This window comes from Arachis ipaensis, chromosome B04 (assembly GCF_000816755.2).
Source record: "Arachis ipaensis cultivar K30076 chromosome B04, Araip1.1, whole genome shotgun sequence".
In the NCBI taxonomy this organism is placed as follows: Eukaryota; Viridiplantae; Streptophyta; class Magnoliopsida; order Fabales; family Fabaceae; genus Arachis; species Arachis ipaensis.
The window spans coordinates 108,333,288-108,356,477 of NC_029788.2; the positions used below are offsets into that span (position 1 = coordinate 108,333,288).

The 23,190-nt window shown below is 32.5% G+C and overlaps 2 protein-coding genes and 2 long non-coding RNA genes across 9 annotated transcripts; 1 reads left to right on the plus strand and 3 right to left on the minus strand.

Moving 5' to 3' along the window:
• Positions 311-10,301, minus strand: LOC107639637. Of its 6 annotated transcripts, XM_016343190.2 has the most exons (14): positions 9,823-10,273; positions 9,435-9,555; positions 8,922-9,042; positions 8,404-8,524; positions 7,887-8,007; positions 7,369-7,489; positions 6,850-6,970; positions 2,784-3,513; positions 2,406-2,653; positions 2,115-2,321; positions 1,926-2,018; positions 1,727-1,834; positions 511-900; positions 311-411 (listed from the first exon to the last, which is right to left on the minus strand). In XM_016343190.2, exons 8-13 carry the CDS (start codon positions 2,803-2,805, stop codon positions 511-513), a joined length of 1,068 nt encoding a protein of 355 aa, XP_016198676.1. In that variant the 5' UTR covers positions 2,806-3,513; positions 6,850-6,970; positions 7,369-7,489; positions 7,887-8,007; positions 8,404-8,524; positions 8,922-9,042; positions 9,435-9,555; positions 9,823-10,273; the 3' UTR covers positions 311-411. The 6 variants fall into 6 exon arrangements, with proteins under 6 accessions (XP_016198676.1, XP_020977139.1, XP_016198677.1 ...); XM_021121477.1 differs by lacking the exons at positions 311-411; positions 511-900; positions 1,727-1,834; ... (2 more) ...; positions 2,406-2,653; positions 2,784-3,513 and adding exons at positions 4,523-4,703; positions 4,797-6,723 and having other exon boundaries at positions 9,823-10,299; XM_021121480.1 differs by lacking the exons at positions 6,850-6,970; positions 7,369-7,489; positions 7,887-8,007; ... (2 more) ...; positions 9,435-9,555; positions 9,823-10,273 and adding an exon at positions 4,328-4,520.
• On the plus strand, positions 11,814-16,408 carry LOC107639636. The gene is made up of 6 exons (XR_001620248.2): positions 11,814-13,426; positions 13,540-13,583; positions 13,773-13,876; positions 14,204-14,314; positions 15,113-15,265; positions 16,169-16,408. It is a non-coding gene; the product is annotated as an uncharacterized LOC107639636 (long non-coding RNA).
• On the minus strand, positions 16,972-18,591 carry LOC110271175. Its single transcript, XR_002361582.1, has 2 exons — positions 18,323-18,591; positions 16,972-17,387 (listed from the first exon to the last, which is right to left on the minus strand). It is a non-coding gene; the product is annotated as an uncharacterized LOC110271175 (long non-coding RNA).
• LOC110271562 (protein LURP-one-related 15-like) lies at positions 19,475-21,961 on the minus strand. Its single transcript, XM_021122537.1, has 2 exons — positions 21,745-21,961; positions 19,475-19,627 (listed from the first exon to the last, which is right to left on the minus strand). The coding sequence occupies exons 1-2, from the start codon at positions 21,892-21,894 to the stop codon at positions 19,475-19,477; spliced, it is 303 nt and encodes a 100-aa protein (XP_020978196.1). The 5' UTR covers positions 21,895-21,961.

A 23,190-nucleotide genomic window follows, 5' to 3' on the forward strand; every position in this document is an offset into this window, starting at 1 on the left:
TACAGTTTGATATGAATTTACTAATGAAACTACAAGCATATATACTGATGTATGTATAGTTTATGGAGTCTGAACAAATTGGTCAACTTTGATGCAGTTTCTTGGCGCGTAAGAAGCTAAGGATAATAATATTGAAGGGTTATTATATTATATTAAAGATGATCAGTAATGTAATACTATACATCTTCTGACTTCTATATTACTGGCGGCAGATACATTGGTCCGTACAATGTTTTAAACCGATCCACCATCCACCTTTACTTTCTCCTAAACAACTTTTTAATATAATAATATGAACTTGAACAAAAAAAAACTAAGTTGTCCACTAAAAACCAAGAAGACTTTGTGCTTCACCATTGTGGCAAGAATTGTCTTTATGTCTTCAAAAAACTTCCTCCAACAATAAGAAAGCTGTAGTCAAATTTAAATGAACAAAAAAATTATAGTCAAAACATCAGCTATACAATAATATGTATACTCAAGTGGTACAACAATTTAGCATACATATACCTATTCATGATTTGGTATATGAGTCGATGGAGGAGAATGCCGAAGAACTAAATTTGGATCTTGTGCACTATTTGCAGACGATTGCTTAGATCGCAAGAGAGAAAGCGCTTCATCAACATTCATACCAGGAGAAGTTTGTTGCAACATAAGTTTCACAATATCTTCCAATCCTTGCAGTCGTTGCTTATGGTCGTCTAATTCAGTTTTTAAAGCTGTTACCTTCTCTTCACTTTGTTTTTTGATTTCATCTATTTCTTTATTTTTCTTAAGAGAAGTTTTTGTAACAGTTCTTCCATAACATCGAACTCTTCCTGGATTCTCTTTGCCAAAAACTTTTTGAAATGCATTAGTAGGAGTTTCTCCAGCTTCTTGGAGATCATCAAGTTCATCCTATACACACAAATATATGATATGTCTATTTTTAGTGATAAAAATTCAATGAAAGAATCCAAAAACCTATTGATAACTAATAGGGACAGCAATCCAAAATAGCCATAAAAGATCCATAAAACAGCAGTCCATGATAGCCATAAAACATGGTTGTAAATTGTCATAGAACAGCAATTAAATCAGCCATAAAACAGCCATGAAATAACCATAAAATAGCAGTCCATGATAGCCATAAAACATGGATAAAATAGCCATAGAACAGCATATAAATCAGCCATAAAACAGCCATGAAACAACTATAAAATAAGAGCCATGACAGCCATAAAATAGCCATAAGTAGATACTAAAACAACAACCACGATAGCCATAAAACAGACATAAAATAGCCATAAGTAGATACTAAAACAACAACCACGATAGCCATAAAACAGACATAAAATAGCCATAGAACAGCAGCTAAATCAGCCATGAAACAGCCCATGAAACAGCCATGAAATAGCCACAAAATAGATACCACAAAACATAGAAAGCAGCAAGTCAGCAACCATGACAACCACAAAACAGCCATAAAGTAGATACTAAAACAACAACCATGATAGCCATAAACCAGTCATAAAATAGCTGCCATGACAGCCATAAAATATGCATAAAATAGCCATAAAACAGCAACTAAATCAGCCATGAAACAGTCCATGAAACAGCCATGAAACAGCCACAAAATAGATACCATAACAATAATCACGATAGCCATAAAACAGCAAAAAAAATAGCATCCATGACAGTCATAAAACAACAACTAAAACAAGAAAATTATAGAGGAACTTACAATAACAGCTTGTGTTTCTACATCAAGTGTTTTCCCTTTTAGTCCATTCCGAATTGCAACAAACATTTCAGCTTGATTTGGTTCCTCTTTGTTCTCTTTTTTCTCACGCTACAGATCAAGATAACAATTACAAAGTTATAACATACTAAAATTAGGGAGAAGTAACAAGTACAGAATTTTAACTTAAATGTGACCTTACCAAATCAACACGCACTCTTGCAAAATTAATTGGGCCCATTTTATGCCTCCATTGTTGCTTCTTGCGATTTTCAGAATTTATAACACACATGGCCTGTGTTTAAAATAAACAATGATGAAAAAAATATAAAAATTGAAAGAATTATACTTGATCATATCAAATAATAATAATTGAAATCCTCTAGCTCACTTTGACAGTTGGAATACTCCAATATGCAATTAGCTTCCGAAATTGTATTTCTGGAATTTCCAAAGGACGATTCACCAACATATCCTCAATATTTCCAGAATATGGTTCAAAATGCTTCTTTTTTATTCTTGTTTTGTAACGCTTCCATGCTCCTTGAACACCAGTCATCACCCATAACTTTGAAGATTTTGGAAGAATGAACTTTGACTACAAACACATCAATTTCATCATATCATATGAATAAAAAGATTATTAACATATGGCATAAACATAAAGATAAATGGAGCTTACATTAATATACTTCCAAATGCGCTTTTTGATTTGCTTAGGCACAGCTTTCCAATTAGTGTACATCAAGGTAATAAAATCACTATTCCTTCCCATTGTTCCAATAAAATTAGTTAAATCCTTCACTCTTTGAGCTGTTGGCCCCACGGCTGCTCCCTGATCAAAAGTCACTTCCTCCCTTTCTTCCCAAGTTCTTGCATAAATCTTTAGGCATCTTGTTTTTCCACGAGTCTTTTTAACCTTTAAAGTATCTAAATTAAAAATTGAGAAATAGTACAAATTAAAACCAAAGACAGCCGTGAAAGGTTTGAAAAGGGCAGCCCCATGCTCATAGATAAAAAGAAAATGTAAAACAAATAGCAACAAACTAAATTACATCACCTTCTACATGAGCCTCTTCCATAACTTGATCTCCTTCTACATCAAAATTGTCACTTTCATGTTCACCAATATAATCTTAGAGGGGATATGAACATTTTCTCCATTATTCGGGGATGGCCTAGATCTAGCATCCTCAGTAGTTGGAACTTCATTATGTTCCTCTTCTCTTTCCACATGAATTCCTTGGTCACCCAAAAAAGCATCAAGAGTCATGGCTGGACGCTTTAAGTTATTTTTTAAGTTTGTCAAGTTAGCTGGTTCTTTTTCAGTAGCTCCAGCATCCTCACCAATTGACTCAAAGTCATCTTCCTCTTCTCTTTCCACTTCTACTCCTTCTGTATGCAAAAAGGCATCAAGAGCCATTGTTGGACACTTTGCCTTGCTCTTCATCTTCTTAGAAATTGGTTGTTCTTCTAGTTGAACATTACTCCTCACTTGGTTATGGGAAGACCTCAAAGACCGGTTCATAACATTGTCTACAAGTGTTTTATTTCTCCCTTCCATTGAATTCTCCCTACTATATTTGTCTCCAATTTCTGAAATTTTTCTCTTAGGCTGTTGTGCTATTTTGGCTTGATTACTTCCTTTATCACCTTTGGTTATAAAATTCCGAACTAGTTTCGCAGCAGAAGATACTTCCTTCATTTTAAATTCCTTAACTTTTGCATGAGCTTGATACTTTTTTACCAGTCTTTTCCTCTTTGAAGTTGCTCCATTTTCCATTAAGTTGCTGTATAAAAATATTAAAACAGCCATAAAATACAATTGCATATGCATCTAATAAGGGGAAGAGGTAAACCATAACAAATAATTACCAAATTCTGTATCACAATATTCAGCAAAAGAGGAAAAATGCAGAAAAATTCAGAAAAGGCAGAAAAATATGTCCCACACATACTCATAAGGCAGAAAAATACAGAAAAAATTCAAAATGCAGAAAAATTCAAAATGCAGAAAAATATGTCCCACACATACTCATAATCAAGATGCAGAAAAATTCAGAAAATTCTAAGAAGCACCAATCAGAACATAAAAGAGGGAAAACAAGTTGAAAACTGCTAACATAAAGCGATAAATCTGACTTATATACCATAAAAGAGGGAAACAAGTCACTCAAAAAGTCTTCAGAATCATATTCTTCACTCAAAAGGCAAAAAAATGCAGAAAAATTTAAAATGCAGAAAAATATGTCCCACACAAACTCATAATCAAGATGCAGAAAAATTCAGAAAATTCTAAGAAGCAACAATCAGAACATAAAAGAGGGAAAACAAGTTGAAAACTACTAACATAAAGCGATAAATCTGACTTATATACCATAAAAGAGGGAAACAAGTCACTCAAAAAGTATTCAGAATCATATTCTTCACTCAAAAGGCAGAAAAATGCAGAAAAATTCAAAATGCAGAAAAATATGTCCCACACAAACTCATAATCAAGATGCAGAAAAATTTAGAAAATTCTAAGAAGCAACAATCAGAACATAAAAGAGGGAAAACAAGTTGAAAACTGCTAACATAAAGCGATAAATTTGACTTATATACCATAAAAGAGGGAAACAAGTCACTCAAAAGTCTTCGGAATCATATTCTTCATCCGATCATGTGTTATACTCTTGGGAAAAATAGACTTCTTTTGCGACATCGACCAGAACTTCATTCAAATCATTCCTTACCAAGTCTACTTCACCATCATCATTAGGTATAGAAGGAACCGTCGAATTATCAAATGGCTCATTTTCATAAATTGATAAAATAACCAGAATATCTTTTTGTACATTGGGTTGGTCCTCTAGATAGCTCTTTTATCCAATTGGGAACATCATGCCGTAAAGCACGTGTTTTAAACCATGAAGGAAAGTTTTTGCTATGGTTTTTAGCTCTCATCCATCGTGTTCCTTGTTGATAAGTCTCATGCTCACTAAAACTCAAAAGTATAATATTTGTAAGTATAAAACAGACCTATCAATTTCTAATTAAAATACCAAAATATAGTAGAATTAGTATGAGTTACCTAACATAGTCGTCTATTTTGTGACAATTCAATAATATGTAGCTATGAACTTGCTCTCGGGACTTGTCGTCAAGGAGAAAAGGTTCACCTTTCTTTGCACCCAAAGGAACACCTCTTTTTGGAAATAGATTCGAAAATGCATCTGTAGTTTCCATCATAGAATTATTAGGTTCATCATTATTTCTGGGTTGTCTATTCAATTTTGTTTGGACACCAGAATGTAAGTAACGCGAGCAAAATGTCAAACATTCTTCAACCAAATATGCCTCTGCAATAGATCCTTCAGGACGACTTCTGTTTCGAACATAGGACTTCAAAGTACACATGTATCTTTCGGGAGGATACATCCACCGAAATTGAACTGGACCTCCCAATCTCACTTCATTAGCCAAATGAATAGGCAAATGAATCATTATGTCGAAGAAAGAAGGAGGAAAGATCCTCTCTAATTGGCATAATGTTGTGACAATATCCTCTTCTAATTGATCTATCTCTTGTAATGTGATAGACTTTTGACACAATTGACGAAAAAATGAGCTAAGTCGAATAAGAGGAACTGCAACTTGATCTGGAAGTATTCCTTTGATAGGAATTTGTAACAAATAGTGAAGCATGAAATGAGCATCATGAGTCTTATAACCAGATATTCTTCTCTCCAAAAGGTTCACACACCGAGAAATATTTGAAGCAGAGCCATCTGGCAACTTTGCTGTCTTCAAGACGTCACAAAAAATTGACTTTTCAGCATTGGTCATTGAGTAGCATGCCTTTGCCAGCTTCACCTTTTTCCTACCATTTGTTTTCTTGGGGTGAAGGTTCTTTCGAATGCCCATTTCTTGCAAGTCATATCGAGCATTTGTGTGATCTTTTGTCTTGCCAGAAATATCCAAGAGAGTTCCAAGAATACTATCAACTATGTTCTTTTCTATGTGCATCACATCTAAATTGTGTCGTGATGTGTTATACTGCCAATAAGGTAAATCAAAGAATATTGACCTCTTCTTCCATGGATCATCTTTCTTTGGTTTTAGCTTCCCAAATGAATTATCCACATACTCCAACTGACTTAAAGCTTCAGTACCCGACAATAATGGTGGAGCTTGCCTATATTCTACTTTTCCATTGAAAGATCTCCTATTAGCTCTCCATGGATGATCCTCGGGCAAAAAGGCACGATGACCCATATAGCATGTCTTGTGACTATATTTAAGATGGTTAGAACAAGTCCCATGGTTACAACAAGGGCAAGCTAGCTTCCCTTTTGTACTCCAACTAGATAGTATTGCGTAAGCCGAAAAATCACTAATTGTCCACATAAGAGCTGCATACATTTGGAAGGTTTCATTTTTTGATGCATCATATGTTTCCACCCCAACCTCCCACAACTCCTTTAACTCCTCGATCAAAGGTTGCAAGTAAATGTCTATATCATTTCCTTGTGACTTTGGTCCAGGGATTAGCAACGACAACATAAAGTATTCCTGTTTCATAGACATCCATGGCGGCAAATTATAAGCCATTAAAACAACAGGCCACGTGCTATGAGATATGCTCATGGTTCGATATGGATTGAATCCGTCACTTGACAAGCCAAGTCTCACATTACGGGGATCGAGAGCAAAATTTGTATGACGATTGTCAAAGTCCTTCCATGACTGCCCATCAGCGGGATGCCTTAACTTCTCATCTTTTCTGCGTTCTTCGTCATGCCACCTCATGCTTTTAGCTGTTGCTGAGCACATGAATAGTCTTTGAAGCCTGGGAATTAGGGGAAAGTGTCGCAACGTCTTCACAGGAATATTGTGATATTTTTTTGAAGGCAAAACATCAGCTTCAACTACAGGATGCACAGTCCCAATTCTTTATTCACAATCAATGCATTCAGAATATTCATTCCATAGTAAAATTAAGAAGCTTCCTTACCAACCTGATGTTGAAAAAAATCTAAGTAAGAAGCAAAAGATGACTCTATACTTGATATATGCTTTCAATTTTGTTTTATCTAGTTCACGAAGATAAGAAAAAGAGAAAAAGCAATAAGAAAAGTTCATACCAAGTAGTCAATACTGGTGGTTCATTGCATGAAGGCACTGGACAATTCTAAGTACCACGCCTGGTCTCATCAACCGCAAACTGCTTCTTTCCGTACCTTAACACAGCTTTTAGAATAGAAGCTGCAATAAAAATATAATAGTGGGAATTTGTTTAACCAGGGTCAAAAAGATGGAACTGAAAAAGCACTAGGAAGATGTTGATCCACATGAAAACTTCAGAAAAAAATTGAAAGCAAACCCCTAAATTCAGAATTATTGAGAAGCCCCAAAAAGACATGCATTCAGAAATTCGATTTACATACTAAAATTCAGAACAGTCCCAATTCTTCATTCACAATCAATGCATTCAAAATATTCATTCCATAGTAAAATTAAGAAGCTTTCTTACCAACCCGATGTTGAAAAAAATCTAAGTAAGAAGCAAAAGATGACTCTATACTTGATATATGCTTCCAATTTTGTTTTATCTAGTTCACAAAGATAAGAAAAAGAGAAAAAGCAATAAGAAAAGTTCATACCAAGTAGTCAATACAGGTGGTTCATTGCATGAAGGCACTGGACAATTCTAAGTATCATGCCTGATCTCATCAACTGCAAACTGCTTCTTTCCGTACCTTAACACAGCTTTTAGAATAGAAGCTGCAATAAAAATATAATAGTGGGAATTTGTTTAACCATGGTCAAAAATTCAGAAATGAAAACGCACAAGGAAGATGTTGATCCACATGAAAACTTCAGAAAAATTGAAAGCAAACCCCTAAATTCAGAATTATTGAGAAGCCCCAAAAAGACATGCATTCAGAAATTCGATTTACATTACTAAAATTCAGAACAGTCCCAATTCTTCATTCACAATCAATGCATTCAGAATATTCATTCCATAGTAAAATTAAGAAGCTTTCTTACCAACCTGATGTTGAAAAAAATCTAAGTAAGAAGCAAAAGATGACTCTATACTTGATATATGCTTCCAATTTTGTTTTATCTAGTTCACGAAGATAAGAAAAAGAGAAAAAGCAATAAGAAAAGTTCATACCAAGTAGTCAATACTGGTGGTTCATTGCATGAAGGCACTGGACAATTCTAAGTATCACGCCTGGTCTCATCAACCGCAAACTGCTTCTTTCCGTACCTTAACACAGCTTTTAGAATAGAAGCTGCAATAAAAATATAATAGTGGGAATTTGTTTAACCAGGGTCAAAAATTCATAAATGAAAAAGCATAAGGAAGATGTTGATCCACATGAAAACTTCAGAAAAATTGAAAGCAAACCCCTAAATTCAGAATTATTGAGAAGCCCCAAAAAGACATGCATTCAGAAATTCGATTTACATTACTAAAATTCAAAACAGTCCCAATTCTTCATTCACAATCAATGCATTCAGAATATTCATTCCATAGTAAAATTAAGAAGTTTTCTTACCAACCTGATGTTAAAAAAATCTAAGTAAGAAGCAAAAGATGACTCTATACTTGATATATGCTTCCAATTTTGTTTTATCTAGTTCATGAAGATAAGAAAAAGAGAAAAAGCAATAAGAAAAGTTCATACCAAGTAGTCAATACTGGTGGTTCATTGCATGAAGGCACTGGACAATTCTAAGTATCACGCCTGGTCTCATCAACCGCAAACTGCTTCTTTCCGTACCTTAACACAGCTTTTAGAATAGAAGCTGCAATAAAAATATAATAGTGGGAATTTGTTTAACCAGGGTCAAAAAGATGGAACTGAAAAAGCACTAGGAAGATGTTGATCCACATAAAAACTTCAGAAAAATTGAAAGCAAACCCCTAAATTCAGAATTATTGAGAAGCCACAAAAAGACATGCATTCAGAAATTCGATTTACATACTAAAATTCAGAACAGTCCCAATTCTTCATTCACAATCAATGCATTCAAAATATTCATTCCATAGTAAAATTAAGAAGCTTTCTTACCAACCTGATGTTGAAAAAAAATCTAAGTAAGAAGCAAAAGATGACTCTATACTTGATATATGCTTCCAATTTTGTTTTATCTAGTTCACGAAGATAAGAAAAAGAGAAAAAGAAATAAGAAAAGTTCATACCAAGTAGTCAATACTGGTGGTTCATTGCATGAAGGCACTGGACAATTCTAAGTATCACGCCTGGTCTCATCAACCGCAAACTGCTTCTTTCCGTACCTTAACACAGCTTTTAGAATAGAAGCTACAATAAAAATATAATAGTGGGAATTTGTTTAACCAGGGTCAAAAAGATGGAACTGAAAAAGCACTAGGAAGATGTTGATCTACATGAAAACTTCAGAAAAATTGAAAGCAAACTCCTAAATTCAGAATTATTGAGAAGCCCCAAAAAGACATGCATTCAGAAATTCGATTTACATACTAAAATTCAGAACAGTCCCAATTCTTCATTCACAATCAATGCATTCAAAATATTCATTCCATAGTAAAATTAAGAAGCTTTCTTACCAACCTGATGTTGAAAAATATCTAAGAATCAAAAGATGACTCTATACTTGATATATGCTTCCAATTTTGTTTTATCTAATTCACAAAGATAAGAAAAAGAGAAAAAGTAATAAGAAAAGTTCATACCAAGTAGTCAATACTGGTGGTTCATTGCATGAAGGCACTGGACAATTCTAAGTATCACGCCTGGTCTCATCAACCGCAAACTGCTTCTTTCCGTACCTTAACACATCTTTTAGAATTGAAGCTGCAATAAAAATATAATAGTGGGAATTTGTTTAACCAGGGTCAAAAATTCAGAAATGAAAAAGCACAAGGAAGATGTTGATCCACATGAAAACTTCAGAAAAATTGAAAGCAAACCCCTAAATTCAGAATTATTGAGAAGCCCCAAAAAGACATGCATTCAGAAATTCGATTTACATTACTAAAATTCAGAACAGTCCCAATTCTTCATTCACAATCAATGCATTCAGAATATTCATTCCATAGTAAAATTAAGAAGCTTTCTTACTAATAAGCAGAGGAGGAGGAGGGGGGTTACAGCCCTTGCAAAGAGGAGAAGGCGAGATAGGGGAAGAAGTGGAAACGGGAGAAGGAGAGGGGTTTCTCGAACAAGACCCTGTACGTGGAGCCTAGATAGGAAGAGGGGGAGCCGTGGAGAAGCGTGCATAGAGGACAGCACTGCGCCGATGCCCGTGGAGGAGAGCACCGCGCCGACACCCGTGGAGGAGAGCACCGCGCAGGAGCCCGTGGATGAGAGCAACGTTCCGACGACCGTGAAAGGGAGAACCGCGCCGTCGCCGTTTGGAGTGGACAACACTGCGATTGAGAGTTGCGGTCGATGAGGAGGAGAGCCGCGATCGGTGGTGTGGCCGTCTGTGTGATAATGTTAGGTTACAGTATCTGATGAAATGAGGAAGCTAAGTGATGAAGGAATGAAGTGATGAACTGATGAAGAGCATTGTGTCTTTTCTTTCCCTTTTTTTTTAAGTTCTTTGATTGGAAAATAATTGGTGGGAATATGAAAAGTTTCCCTCTAAAATTTGTAACTGTGAATAATTTTAGGCAACTTTTTATAAATGTTATTCATTTAATTTTTTTATAACTTTTATAAAATGTTGTATTTTTATTTAAAAATGTTGTCTTAAATATTTTATATTGTAACATTTATTGAGTGTTGTTTTAGATATCAAAGACAACAATTTTTGTGGGTGGCCAAAAATTTAGTTATCTTAGCCTTATTCAAAGGTAACATGTCAAAAATGTTGTCTTTGCCTATCTAAAGCAACTTTTGTTAAATGTTACTTCGAATAAGGGTTACCTTAGGCCAAAAATGTTGTAGTGAGGATTTTTTTTTCATATTAAATGAATATTTTTCTATATTTTTATAATTGTTTATGATCTCAAATCTTCATTCACTTGAAACTATGGTAGATTATTTCGACTGCTTGAAACCTTCACTCGCCATGGAAATGCCATAGTCTTTCATATTTCAACCTATCTACAATGGTGTATCTTCTAGCTAGTTTCAAGCAAACAATTTCTGTAAATATGTGAAGAGAACAAGGTTGAATAAATACAAAATAACCTTCACTGTTGAAAATGAACATAGGTATATGATGCGATCAAGTACGGTAGAGGAGTGACGACGGCGACACAACTTGAGTTATTGGGTGAAGACAGTGGAGGAGGTAGGCGGCTATGCTTTTTGGGGGAGAGAAAAGGAGGACGGCGCTAGTTGGAGAGGAAAGGAGGATAGTGAGACTGAAGGTTCACTGGGTCTGTTCTGTGATTTTCTCCTGGAATATCACTAGCGTATCTCCTATTCAAATTTGAATGTGGTTAACAATAATTTAAAAAATATTTTAAATTATAAATTAATAAAACTAATTATAATTAATTAAGTTGTTCCATTTTTGACTGATTAGAAGTTGGTTCCTTATACTTTTCCAATACAATAACTACCCAGCATAAATTCTTACCTTTCCATCATTTAGAAAAAAATAAAAACAATATATCACTTTTTTTCATTATTTGCAAGAATAAAAGGTTTTTTATTTAAATTATTAAATAACTAAAACAAAGATTCTTTAATTTTCAAAATATTCATTACCTACAACATATGCCTATATTAGTTAATGTATTGGGCCAGTGAAAAAATGAGTTTGCATCCCAATTCATAAGAGGCACCCATGAAATAGAGATCTCTAAGCATGTGAAATGACCGATTTAAGCCTACAAAATGAGCTCTCATTTCCCTTCTAGTGCCCACGACATGAACTTGGCTCAAATCGGCCTTGGTGCCCACAAAATATAGACTATAGAGTCACGGGGAATGGAGTTTCCTTCTCAACCCTTGGAGGTATTTTTTCGTGGGCGCCTCCTCCGAATTGGGTGCGAATCTATTTTGCTGGCCCAATTCTAGATAAAATGAATATGCGTGTGAAAATTTTTGTGCCATGTAAATTTTAACAATTAAAGAAACTTTTTAATACTCACTAGAATATCTCTATCTCCATCAACTTGTGCAAAAAGAATGAAATCTCTCCTTTCTTTGTGAAATACCTTACCTCAGCCACCGTCATAAGGGGCGGTTTCGTCTGTGGAGAACATTCACGGTCTCATGAACTTAGGAAGTTCACTAAAAAAAAGGATAATCAAGTGCAATAAAATGTTAAAAAAGTCAGAACAAGAAGTGACGGATGTGAGTTTACAGGAGAAGAGTTGTTGGTTTCAAGGGAGGAAGATTGGATGGTGGGAGAGCAGGAGGAAGCACTAGCAACCAACCACCCTCAACAGTTGTTTGTTAATGCAGTCAAAGGAGGCAGAAGGCCATCGCTAGCAATAGAAGCAAAGGACCAAACCCAGAAACCTGATGATGAGGTGAGTTTAGAAAAGGAGCACTCCGAAAGAAGCAAAACACAAAGCCAGAGTTCTTCTGCAACTGCCATGCACACAGCCGATGGGTGACTTCAGAAAATATTGCCCGAACTACTGCAATCATCAACTCATCCCCATCAGTAACCACAATGGAGGGAATTTTATGACATCACCTTTAATAGATTGTCTAACATCCATTTGAATGAGGCAATTGTCTCGTTCAACACCAACCCAAATCCAAAAATTGTTGTTTGCTTGTGATTGTTGGCACCTGAAAAAATGACAAGTAGCATGTTGTACTTGTTCTTCTTATAAGTTGAATCAAATGCAACAACATCCCCAAAGTGTTGAAAGTCAACTCTGTTTGCTACATTATCCCAAAACAAGTTTGCCAACATACCATCCTATATTAAGTTATACCATGCCATTGACATTGGATCGGATGCTGCCTTACCCTACAAATAAATTATCGTAGCATTTGTGTCACCATTAACAACCTTTGCATGCTTTGTGCGATCGATGTAGTTTGATGTAGTTGCACATGTCCTTTTTTGGTGAAGCCTAACAAAGAATACCCGTCGGGAATCCCAGCCATGTACCCTAATATCTTTGTTGTTGGCAATCTATAGGCATGCATTCCATCCAATGCGAGCCTTTGCAGAACCAGAGATCCCCCGAAATTTCGGAATCATATGGATCATCCCCTTAGGTGTCAACTCATGGTTATGTTCGAGTATAACTTTTTGAACCTTCCAAATTAAACTACCTTTATCCAAGTATATAGACAACAGGGCTTGACAATTCGTCCGTGTCTCTGGCACTACAAAAAAAAGAGTTTAAAATGGCATTTATATTATGGTGGTTTTGAAAACCTGCTATAATATTTGGATATTGTGGTGTTTTTTATTGCTGCCGTTAAGTGATTTGTCCTTGGTGGCGATTTGGGTCATTACAGCGGTTCTAACCCACCGTATCTCCCATATATATAAAAGCCCAATTCATTCCAACCCTAATTTCAGAAACACTAGGTCGTTGCTGAAGATGCGTGCATACACTACTGCTTCCATTGTGTGGCAATCTCTGATTCTATGCGTTCCTTGACGATCTCCTCCGGCGGCATCTCCTCCTCCGGCGACGATCTCCGCTGGTGATGTCTCCTCTAGCTTCTTGCTGTCCTTCTTCTCTGCCAAAATCCTCAGTGCCTCCCTTTTGTTCTCCCTTTCCTTCCATTGATGGTACTTCTCTCTCTCTCTCTCTCTCTCTCTCTCTCTCTCTCTCTCTAGGTTCGCTTCTCACTCGAAAATTTGTTGTAACGGTGAAAATGTGATGTGAATTTTGATAAGTACAGTGTCTGATGATGGAAACCTAGCGCAGGAGAATAGCTTCATATATGTGAGTGCTATTTCTTCTTTTTCCAGCTTTGATTTGTAAATTATAGCTTAAATTATAGCTTAAATCTTTATAGAACTAATTAACTTGAGTTGATAATAATAATTACTAGTCTCTATGTTCCTGTCACAAATGCAGTTCAAATTTCTACATTAATTATTACTCTTTCTTTGCTATATCATGTAATTTAAGGGCTGGTGGAGTGGAGGATTTGGATATGGACTGTGAATTGGGATCTTAGATCAGAAGTAACTTGATGCTAACTGCAGTATTGATTTGAACCTAGATTTCAATAGGTATTTTTATTTACTCCTTTTTATTGTTTTCTCCATTTGTTCACTGCTTATTATCAGAGATTTTCTTTATTTAGTCTTTTTCTTTAAGTTGTTGCTTATTAAGATGGAATAAAATTTGATGGTTGTTACTGTTGTTGTCATATATTGATTTCTAATATTAATTTTTGTGTTCAAAATTTCAAATGCTTTGAATTTAATTTAGCTATCAAATTTAATTTTGTTAAGAAAATTGCTTACCCTGTATCTGATTTCTGCTACTGTTCTCATTCACTCAGAGTTTAGTAGTGTTTTCATATGTGATGTTGATATCTTTATTCTTTTTGGCAGGGTTCTTCCTTGTAGAAATCTCCAATCTGTAGTATATAGGCTATACTTGGAACTCCTCAAATGACATGCTTTTGAACTTAAATCTCAGATAAAAAGGTCTCATTATCAAAAGTAAGCTTTAGTCTATATAACATTTTTTTCTTTCAGAAAATTAGTTAGTATAGCCAATGTATACATGCCAATTAGATTTCTTTACTTTTAAGTCTTTTGGCCGTTCCTTATAAAGATTGAAAGTTTAGATATGAATTATTAATAATTATGTGTTGGTAATGTCTAGTTAATTAATTATACGACCAAGTCAATCTTATCTTCTTAGTCATGTTGTTGAACCGTTATAAATTTCTGTTTTACCCTTATGACAATGTAACATTAGCATTCTAGTGTTCACTGGTGGTTAATCAGAGGTGTATTTGGAAACTGTTACATTATCCTGCATCTATAGCTTTATAATTATATTCCTAATTAATTTTATTTTACTATGTTAATCTTGCACATATTGGATGATGTTTCCAACTTCCAATAGATACTTCTTCTTGTTACAATTTTTTGTTCAGAACTTCAGATATGCAACTGATTATCAAGCAAGAAATAAATTTTAAAAAAAAAGAAAACAAAAAATCCAAATGGTATTGTTCTACTCAATGACAGTGAACAATTATATTTACACAGTCCTAGGAATTTCAGAATTAGTATAGTTACTCCACATAACTTTATATTAAATTAGTTTGTATAGATATAAATTACACAAAAATGAATTATCAATATGCAGAAGGAGTGTATCTTTTTTTGCACATCATGAAAATTAGTAGAAGCAGCTACTTTTATTTTTAAATTAACTTTGTTATTCAAATTATTTTACTGTGCCACATGCTTATTCTCAATCTTGCTTATTTTTTCTTATATTTGCAGCATAAAGATTTTTGTTCTAGTGACTGTGGTGGCACTCCTGATTTTGATTCCAGTAAATGTGTCAAGTGGGACATTATTTTTCTTACGAAAAGAATTGGTAGTGAGCGACATTAATAAACTCTCAATATCGAATGTTCCTCCTAAATCCACAAGGTATGGTTACTGTTTTAATTACAGATACAGTACATATTGCTGGTACTATGATTTAGTACTAATGCAGTTACTTGTTTGTTTCAGATATTTTGTTCACATAGCATTAGAATACCTGTTCACAGCATAGATTTGTTTCCTGCTTTAAAGAAATAAAAAACTGTGTTAAAGGGTGAATCTTCCATAAATCTATTAATATCGAAAAGTAAAAACTGTATCTAATAATGAAAAAGACTAATTGATTCCTATGAAAAATTGATATACATATAACAAATTAAAAGGTGCAAGCAAGAAAGTTAAGAAACATTTTAAAGAAGCTAAGTTAATCCAAAATTAGATCGAAGTAGTAGCTAGTAACACACAGAGTAAGTAGTACACATGTTGTTTTATATTATAGTAACATTATTCTTGTTGTTTCTCCTCATTAACAAACTCTTATGAATTAGTTTCTCCACCACAAACTTGAAACTGTTACTAGTAGCACTCTTCTTCATGCTTCTAGCACTTAACTTGGCCATTATGATTATGATAAAGAGTAGAATGAAGTAGTAGCTCTGAATTCAAGTAGTACTGTATAAAAGTGCAGTTTGTGTGATTGTATATATATATAGAGTGAAAGTGGTGGTGGTGATGGTGTATGTGGTATATGGCAGTTTTAAGTTAAGATATAATTTGGAGGGTAGCTACATGGATATTTATTTGACAAAACAGAGAGAGATCGATGGTTGAAATAGAGTTAAATTAGTGTGAGTTTTCTTTTCCTAATTCCCAAAAAACAGAGGATTTATTGTGCAAATAGTTAGTGTATGTGAGTTTTCTTTTTTGATTGAATAATTTCATATTAATAGTTTCAGATTCAGTTTTATATCCTTTTTTATTGTGCTCATAATTATATTTTTGTTGTAGAGATTGGATCAAGAGAGTGAGATTCCATCACCAAGAGAGTTAGGAAGTAAGTCTTCTGGAGCGAGAAACAAAGAAGCATGATCTTGTATGATAAAGATTTTATGTATTAAGTATTATAGATATATGTTAAGACAAATTATTGAAAAATGTTATCTTTGATACTTTGTTTTTGGATTATGATTTTCTATTTTCGGAGACTATGTATGAATTAAAAATCTTGTTATGATGTTTGTTTTAACGTTATGCTTTTTGGTTATTATGAGATTTTAAAGTTTGAGTTCTAAAAACGTCACTTTAAATACGTAGTTTCAATCTCATTTTAAAAAGTATAAAATTGCAATTAGGTAAAAACGACGGCTAAAAACGCCATTTTAAACAAAAATGGTGCCATTATATCCTGGTAAAAATGGCAGTTAGAAAATGTCATTTTAAACGAAAAGGATGCCATTAAACCCTGGTAAAAATGGCGTTTAGAAATGCCATTTTAAACGAAAAGGATGCCATTAAATACAGGTAAAAACGGCGGTTAGAAACACCATTTTTAAAGAGAAGGATGCCATTAAACTCAGGTAAAAGCGGTGGTTAGAAACGCCATTTTAAACGATAAGGATGCCTTTAAACTGAGGTAAAAACGGCGGTTATAAACCGCCATTTTAAACGAGAAGGATGCCATTAAACTCAGGTAAAAACGGCGGTTATAAACCGCCATTATTACAGTAAAAAAACGCCGTAATAATCAGAATGGCGCCCAGAATACCAGCGTTTCTTGGAACTGCCGTTTTTGGTCATAATGGCGGTTATAACCGCCGTAATTCCCATAAAAACCGCCATTTTAACCTTTTTTTTTTTTTGGTAGTGCGGCCTGTGGGATCTCCTCCAATCTAATTTGTTGTAGTGCTTTTCATCCCTCAACCATGTCCTATTGCAAAAGAACCTTCTTCTAATTACATTTCCAGCTTCATTCTTCCCGTAATCTCCTTGATAGATACCAAATCCATGACATTTCTCCAATTTCATGTAGAACTCGTACCCGCACTCTTCGGTTCAAAAGACCTTCTTTAGTATCTCATCTTCACTAAACCCAACACATCTTCATATCGAAAAATATCCTCATCAGAATGAGCTTGGCCGTTTTTATAATCATTCTCATTATCTTCCGAAGAATTGTCTACTTCAACTTCACTTTATGCTAAGGAGAAAGTTTTGGTATTCTCTTTACCTTTATTACATTCCATATGAAAAATTACATCATCGTTAACAATTTTATAACAAGTAAGCATTACCACAGCAATCAACAATAATAAAAAATCATTAATTATAATTTATACTTCATATAAGTTATCTAATCTTCATTCCTACATGAACAAATTGTTACTACAATGATTGTTTATAATTTTTTTACCATATATTTCACATTTTATAATTTATAAAGATAATTAACCTAAATACCGTCATTTAATTTTAAAGTTTTTAAACTTCACAAATAGATACAATAAATTTTTTTATTAAATATAGATTTATCTAAATATAAAATACTTGCAAAAAATTATTGCTAACAATTTCATTTACACAAAATACACCATCTTAAACAACATATTTAGTTTTATAAATTAATATGCAATTAACACCAACTCAAGAACTCAAGTTAAGACTATATTAGATGGAATTTATTACATTCAACATATTAATTTCAACTATCAAAGTAAAAAATAATATGTATCCACATTTTACATTAATAATCAACATCACAAGCTTTTAAGATCAATGATTAACAGTAAGAATTTATTATCCTCCAAATCTCTATTATATTCCTCCCCCATCAACTTTATCTATCACATTAAAGAATTTAATTTACCTTTTGACTTGTTTTATTATACCGAGCCACCTTCATAGCCCTCCCACATAAATTCCATTACCTTTGACACACCCATATTGTATAAAATAAACAAATGTAATTCATTGTCACATTATAATTTTCGATAAACCATAAACCACACACACAAAATAATAATCAACATACACCAATTAAATATAAATCCTAAACCACACTCACTCACACATTAAAAGATTCATTATATTTTTGTGTGCTGTTCAAAATGGCAAAAACTTTCCACAAATCCAGATCCAACATTAGCGCAAAAAAAAAAAAAATACCTCCGTGATGAAACCGCAACACAAGAAGATAGAAAACTCCTCAATATGAATCCGAATAGAACGGGACAAAATGCCTTCTTTTTCAGTGGGACTACAACAAGAGCTACACGCACTGACGACAAGGACGAACAATAATTAGGCAACCTCCATAATTGATGTATATTGCAACAGTGGATGCCAATATTGGCTTAAAAGGGGCTCACGGATCAACTTTGATGAATTTAAATTGTTTTCAACAGTGTTACTTTTTTTCTTTTTTTTTGTTAGAAATACTATTTCAGAACATGTTACATGTCCAAAAAAAATTGGGCCAACTCAAAAAATAAACGTCCAACAATAAATTACTTTATGAATATGACAATGATCCAAAATGGATAGTATTTTACAAAAACCAAACAAACTCTCCAAACTGAGACCCATCATCATAATCACACTTGTCATACTTAATCAATAACCCCTTCACATATTTCAGGGACAAAGCACACTAAAACTCACCTGAATATTGTCAAATATTGTCCTCAATTCTTTTTCCTTTAGACACTTATTACACACTACTATTGATAACAAAAACATACATGTGTAAAAAAAATCTTTCTTCTACACCATAAAATTGGTCATAGTCTAAGAAGAATTCAAATCTAAAAGTATGATTATAGTCCAGCTTATTTTTGTCATTAATTCACAACAAAATTAGGCAATTTTTGTCTTTTTCTAAAATAATAACCTAAATGATGATAATCCCAAAAAAGAATAAATAAAGACTAAAACTAAATCAATTTAGGTTTGTCGTGTAATAATTAGCATTAAAATTCTATAATCACAATCATTTAAGATTAGAATTTGTAGTCATAATTATCATTTTTTTTTATCAAACACTTTAAACCACTGTTTAAAATAGTGATAGTAAATTACTCCAAAGTCAAGTTCAATTTTTATCAAAACTTATTAAAGCTTAAATATTGATTAAAAATGCATCAAACTTAAAACATCCTATCTATCTATCTATAACAAGGTTAACAAATATTTTCATTTTATTACATCTAACTTAAAACCAGAGAATAGTATATATAACTAAAATCATATATAACAGGTATATGATCCTAATGTTCCATGCATAAAGCTTAACTATTTTTTTCCGTTGTGAAATTCTTCTTATGTTCTTCTCCTTCTCCTCCTCCCCTTCTTCCTCCTAATGTAGTCATCAAATGTCACAGTTAGAGCCATTATGAACGCGTAATCAATGTTTGGACATATTGTAACTATGAACTTTTCTCTTGTAAAAAATCTACCCAACTTGTGCTTTATCTACAATCATAGCAATTATATCATCATAACTTTGCGTTTATATCTACAATAATATTATAATAAGCACATCTAACACGACCTTTAATTTTGACAAATAATAATGCTACACTTTTGGTTTAGTTCATGAGATTGGAATCTGAAATTTTAACTATTTTAGATTAGAATAGGTTTTGATATACTCTTTAATTTCCTTCTCTACTCTCCCACCAGGATCAATTTTTTCTTTAAATATAAAAGAAAATAACATATGACTAAAAAAAGTTGTTTAGATAAATTTATATCGGTATTATATTCTAGCTATATATTTCTTGTAGAAAAATACGCAATTTTTCATATAGTTACTTGTATGTAACTGGTTATTTGAGTTGTTAACAGTGTTTTCATTAGAAAAAAAATAACACCTACCGTACAATATAAAAATCTTTCAGTTTAAATTACCATGATTAATGAAATTTTCACTATTTTTTATGGCAAAAATGCTAGAAAACTAAGCTGAATGCTAGAAAACTAAGCTGAATTTTTTTAACCAATTTCAACCGAATCGAATTTATATGGTATTGATTTTTACATTTTTGTTCTCTCATTTTTGTTTTTTTTCTTCTATTTTTTCTTCATCTTTATTATCATCTCTCCGTTATCTCCTTCTTCTCCTCTTTCTCTTATTTATTTATTTTTTTTTCCTCTTCCTTCATTATCGTTATCATCACTATCATTACCGTCATCATCTTCTTCTTCTTCTAGTTTAATATCAGATAATTAATTTAATGATAACAAAATGACATAAGAATTTTTGGTTAATGACACAAAAAATCTATTAAAAACGATACAAATTTTTTTTATAAAAGACACAAATCTTTTAAAGAATCACAAATCCAAAACTTTAACTTTCTCAACCAACAAAATACAATACATTTTGAAATAAAAAAATATATCAATTTATTACAAATAACACAAAAATGACTAGACCTCTTATATATGAATTTAATATCATTTAATTTATTCAACAATTAAAAAAATTGGTTAAAAATTTTTCTGTCACAGCTAAGAAATTCAGTGTCAAAATTAAGAAATTTTTTACGTGTCATGGTTAAAAAATTTCGGTACTATTTTTCTAATAAATTTTACATAATTTAAAATTCTCCTTCTTCTTCTTCTTTGGTATTATTTCTAATAAATTCTGCATCATTAAAAACTTTTTCATCTTCTTTTACATTCTCATAATTCTTTTTGTTTCACTCTGTTGACAAAAATCTTTGTCACGATTAAAAAATTTCAATATCAAAATTAAGAAACTTTCTGTATCACAGTTAAAAAATTTCAGTGTTATTTTTTTGATAAATTTTACGCAATTCAAAATTTTTTTCTACTTTTTCATTATTATCTATTATCACCTTTTTTTTCTGTTTCATTTTTTCCTTCTTATTTTATCTTCTTTTAATTCTATTTGTTTTACTATCTTAATAAGAATAAAAATAAAAAAATTAAACAAAAAAATAAAAGAAGAAATAAAAAATGCAATAATAACTAATAGGTGAAAAAGGAGGTAAAGAAATAAAAAAAGTTCAGTAACAGCAGCAGTAATAAAAGAAAAATGAGAAAGAAATGAAGAAGAAAAAAGAACTCAAAGAAAAAGTGTATGATTTATGTACAATATTATATAAATAATTTTTGTTGAATTTAGTGTAATTTAATTAAATTTAGTTGACAAAAATATTTGAATGTGTAATGAAACATCGTTTTTACGGTAATTGATCGGACTAATTATGGAAAGTAATAGTTTTGTTGGTTTTTTATTAGAGGCAATTAATAATAAAGCTACAAGTTATTTTTAGAGCGTTGTGATGATAAATTAAATCAAATACAGAGTTTGTACTGAGATTTTACTCTTTTTAAAAAAAAATTAAAAAAACTATAAGTCCTAACTTTATGTATATAACCATCTGATCTCTCATATATATTACTCTTAAGTAACAAGTCATAAATAATTATTTATATCTAGCCGTTAATTTTAAAAAAAATGAAAATCGAACATAAACTCAAAAATTCAAGTGAGAAATACAGGATTCTAACCACCAAATAATGAAAGTAAAAACTGGAAAAACGAGAAGAAAATAAACCTGGGCAACAACAATGTCAGATTCAGCGATGTTAACAACCCAAGTTCGTGCAAAGAAACCTGCTTCAACGAGCTTGAAGTCACAAACTCCAGTGATGTTATTTGCCAAGAACACATCCACATTCCGAGTAAAGAACTCCAATTGTTCCATATTTTGGCCTCTAAACGCTTTCCATTGATCTCTAAATAGCTGCTAATAACAACGAATTAAATATAGCGCCGCTTTCAAGTTAAATTTCAATGTTGGATGTAAATTTTATAAGACTGGTTAATTAGGATTCGGATTTCCGTAATTAACTAAAATTATTTATAAAAAAATTATGAACTTGAGAAAAATATCATCCATTGATTAAATCAAAAGTACCGATAGATACTCTTTTCATTTGAATTCAACTTCAAATTGTAGTACAGTTTGTTAAAAAAAAAATAATTATAAAAATAATTTTTCTTTTTATTGTATAATAGAAATTTAATTTATAATACTACTCTTGCAGTTGGAAAATACTAGAAAACTAATAAATGTATATGTAAAATTATTTTTGCACGCAACAAAATCAAATTCATAAGATAATGAAAAAATTATAAGGACAAGCAATTTTATTTTATATTAGCTCACATTTTTGGTCAGTAATCCAATACTCCAATACTCCAATACCTTTAGTCTATTAGTTCAATAATATATTTTTAGCCAATAATTTTAAATATTATTAATTAACTACCGTCAAAACTCAATAAATTTTATTAGTCCTTTAGCATTAAAATAACGTTGTCGTTGATGTCTGTTACCGTATACTTATGAAGAATAATCTTCTCTTTCTTGAGTACAAGGCCAACTGGATATGGAGCACAGTACTGAGGGTGGATTATGGCGGTCGGAAATGGTGATGATGGTGTTGTTGGGGTTATGAATGGCATCATGTGAGGGTGGATTATGGCGGCCGGAAATGGTGATGGTGGTGTTGTTGGGGTTATTAATGGCATCATGTGAGGGTGGATTATGGCACTCTCAAATGGTAACGGTGGTGCTGTTGGTGTTATGTATGCCATAATGTTCATTTTAGGACGTGATTAATTGAGTACTCAAAAGTTTGTGTTTTCGTAATTAATTTCAAGGTGTTAATTTAATATTGTATTAAGTCATAACTATATATATACAGTTTGATATGAATTTACGAATGAAACTTCAAGCATATATACTAATGTATAGTTTTTGCCTTTTTGGAGTCTGAACGAATTGGTCAACTTTGATGCAGTTTCTTGGCGCGTAAGAAGCTAAGGATAATAATATTGAAATTATATTGAAGATGATCAGTAATGTAATATTATACATCTTCTGACTTCTGTATTACTGGCGGCAGATACATTGGACCGTACAATGTTTTAAACCGATCCACCGTTACTTTCTCCTAAACAACTTTTTAATATAATAATAAATTTAATTTTAATG

What these genes read in the sequence shown, in the direction of transcription:
- LOC110271562 (XM_021122537.1), bottom strand. Translation starts at nt 21,894, where the DNA reads ATGGAACAATTGGAGTTCTTTACTCGGAATGTGGATGTGTTCTTGGCA. An exon ending in CTGACATTGTTGTTGCCCAG is followed by an intron (nt 19,628 to 21,744) that starts GTTTATTTTCTT and finishes CTATGATTGTAG; the next exon opens with ATAAAGCACAAGTTGGGTAG.
- LOC107639637 (XM_021121479.1), bottom strand. Translation starts at nt 6,538, where the DNA reads ATGTGCTCAGCAACAGCTAAAAGCATGAGGTGGCATGACGAAGAACGC. An exon ending in AAAATAGACGACTATGTTAG is followed by an intron (nt 4,704 to 4,796) that starts GTAACTCATACT and finishes TTTGAGTTTTAG; the next exon opens with TGAGCATGAGACTTATCAAC.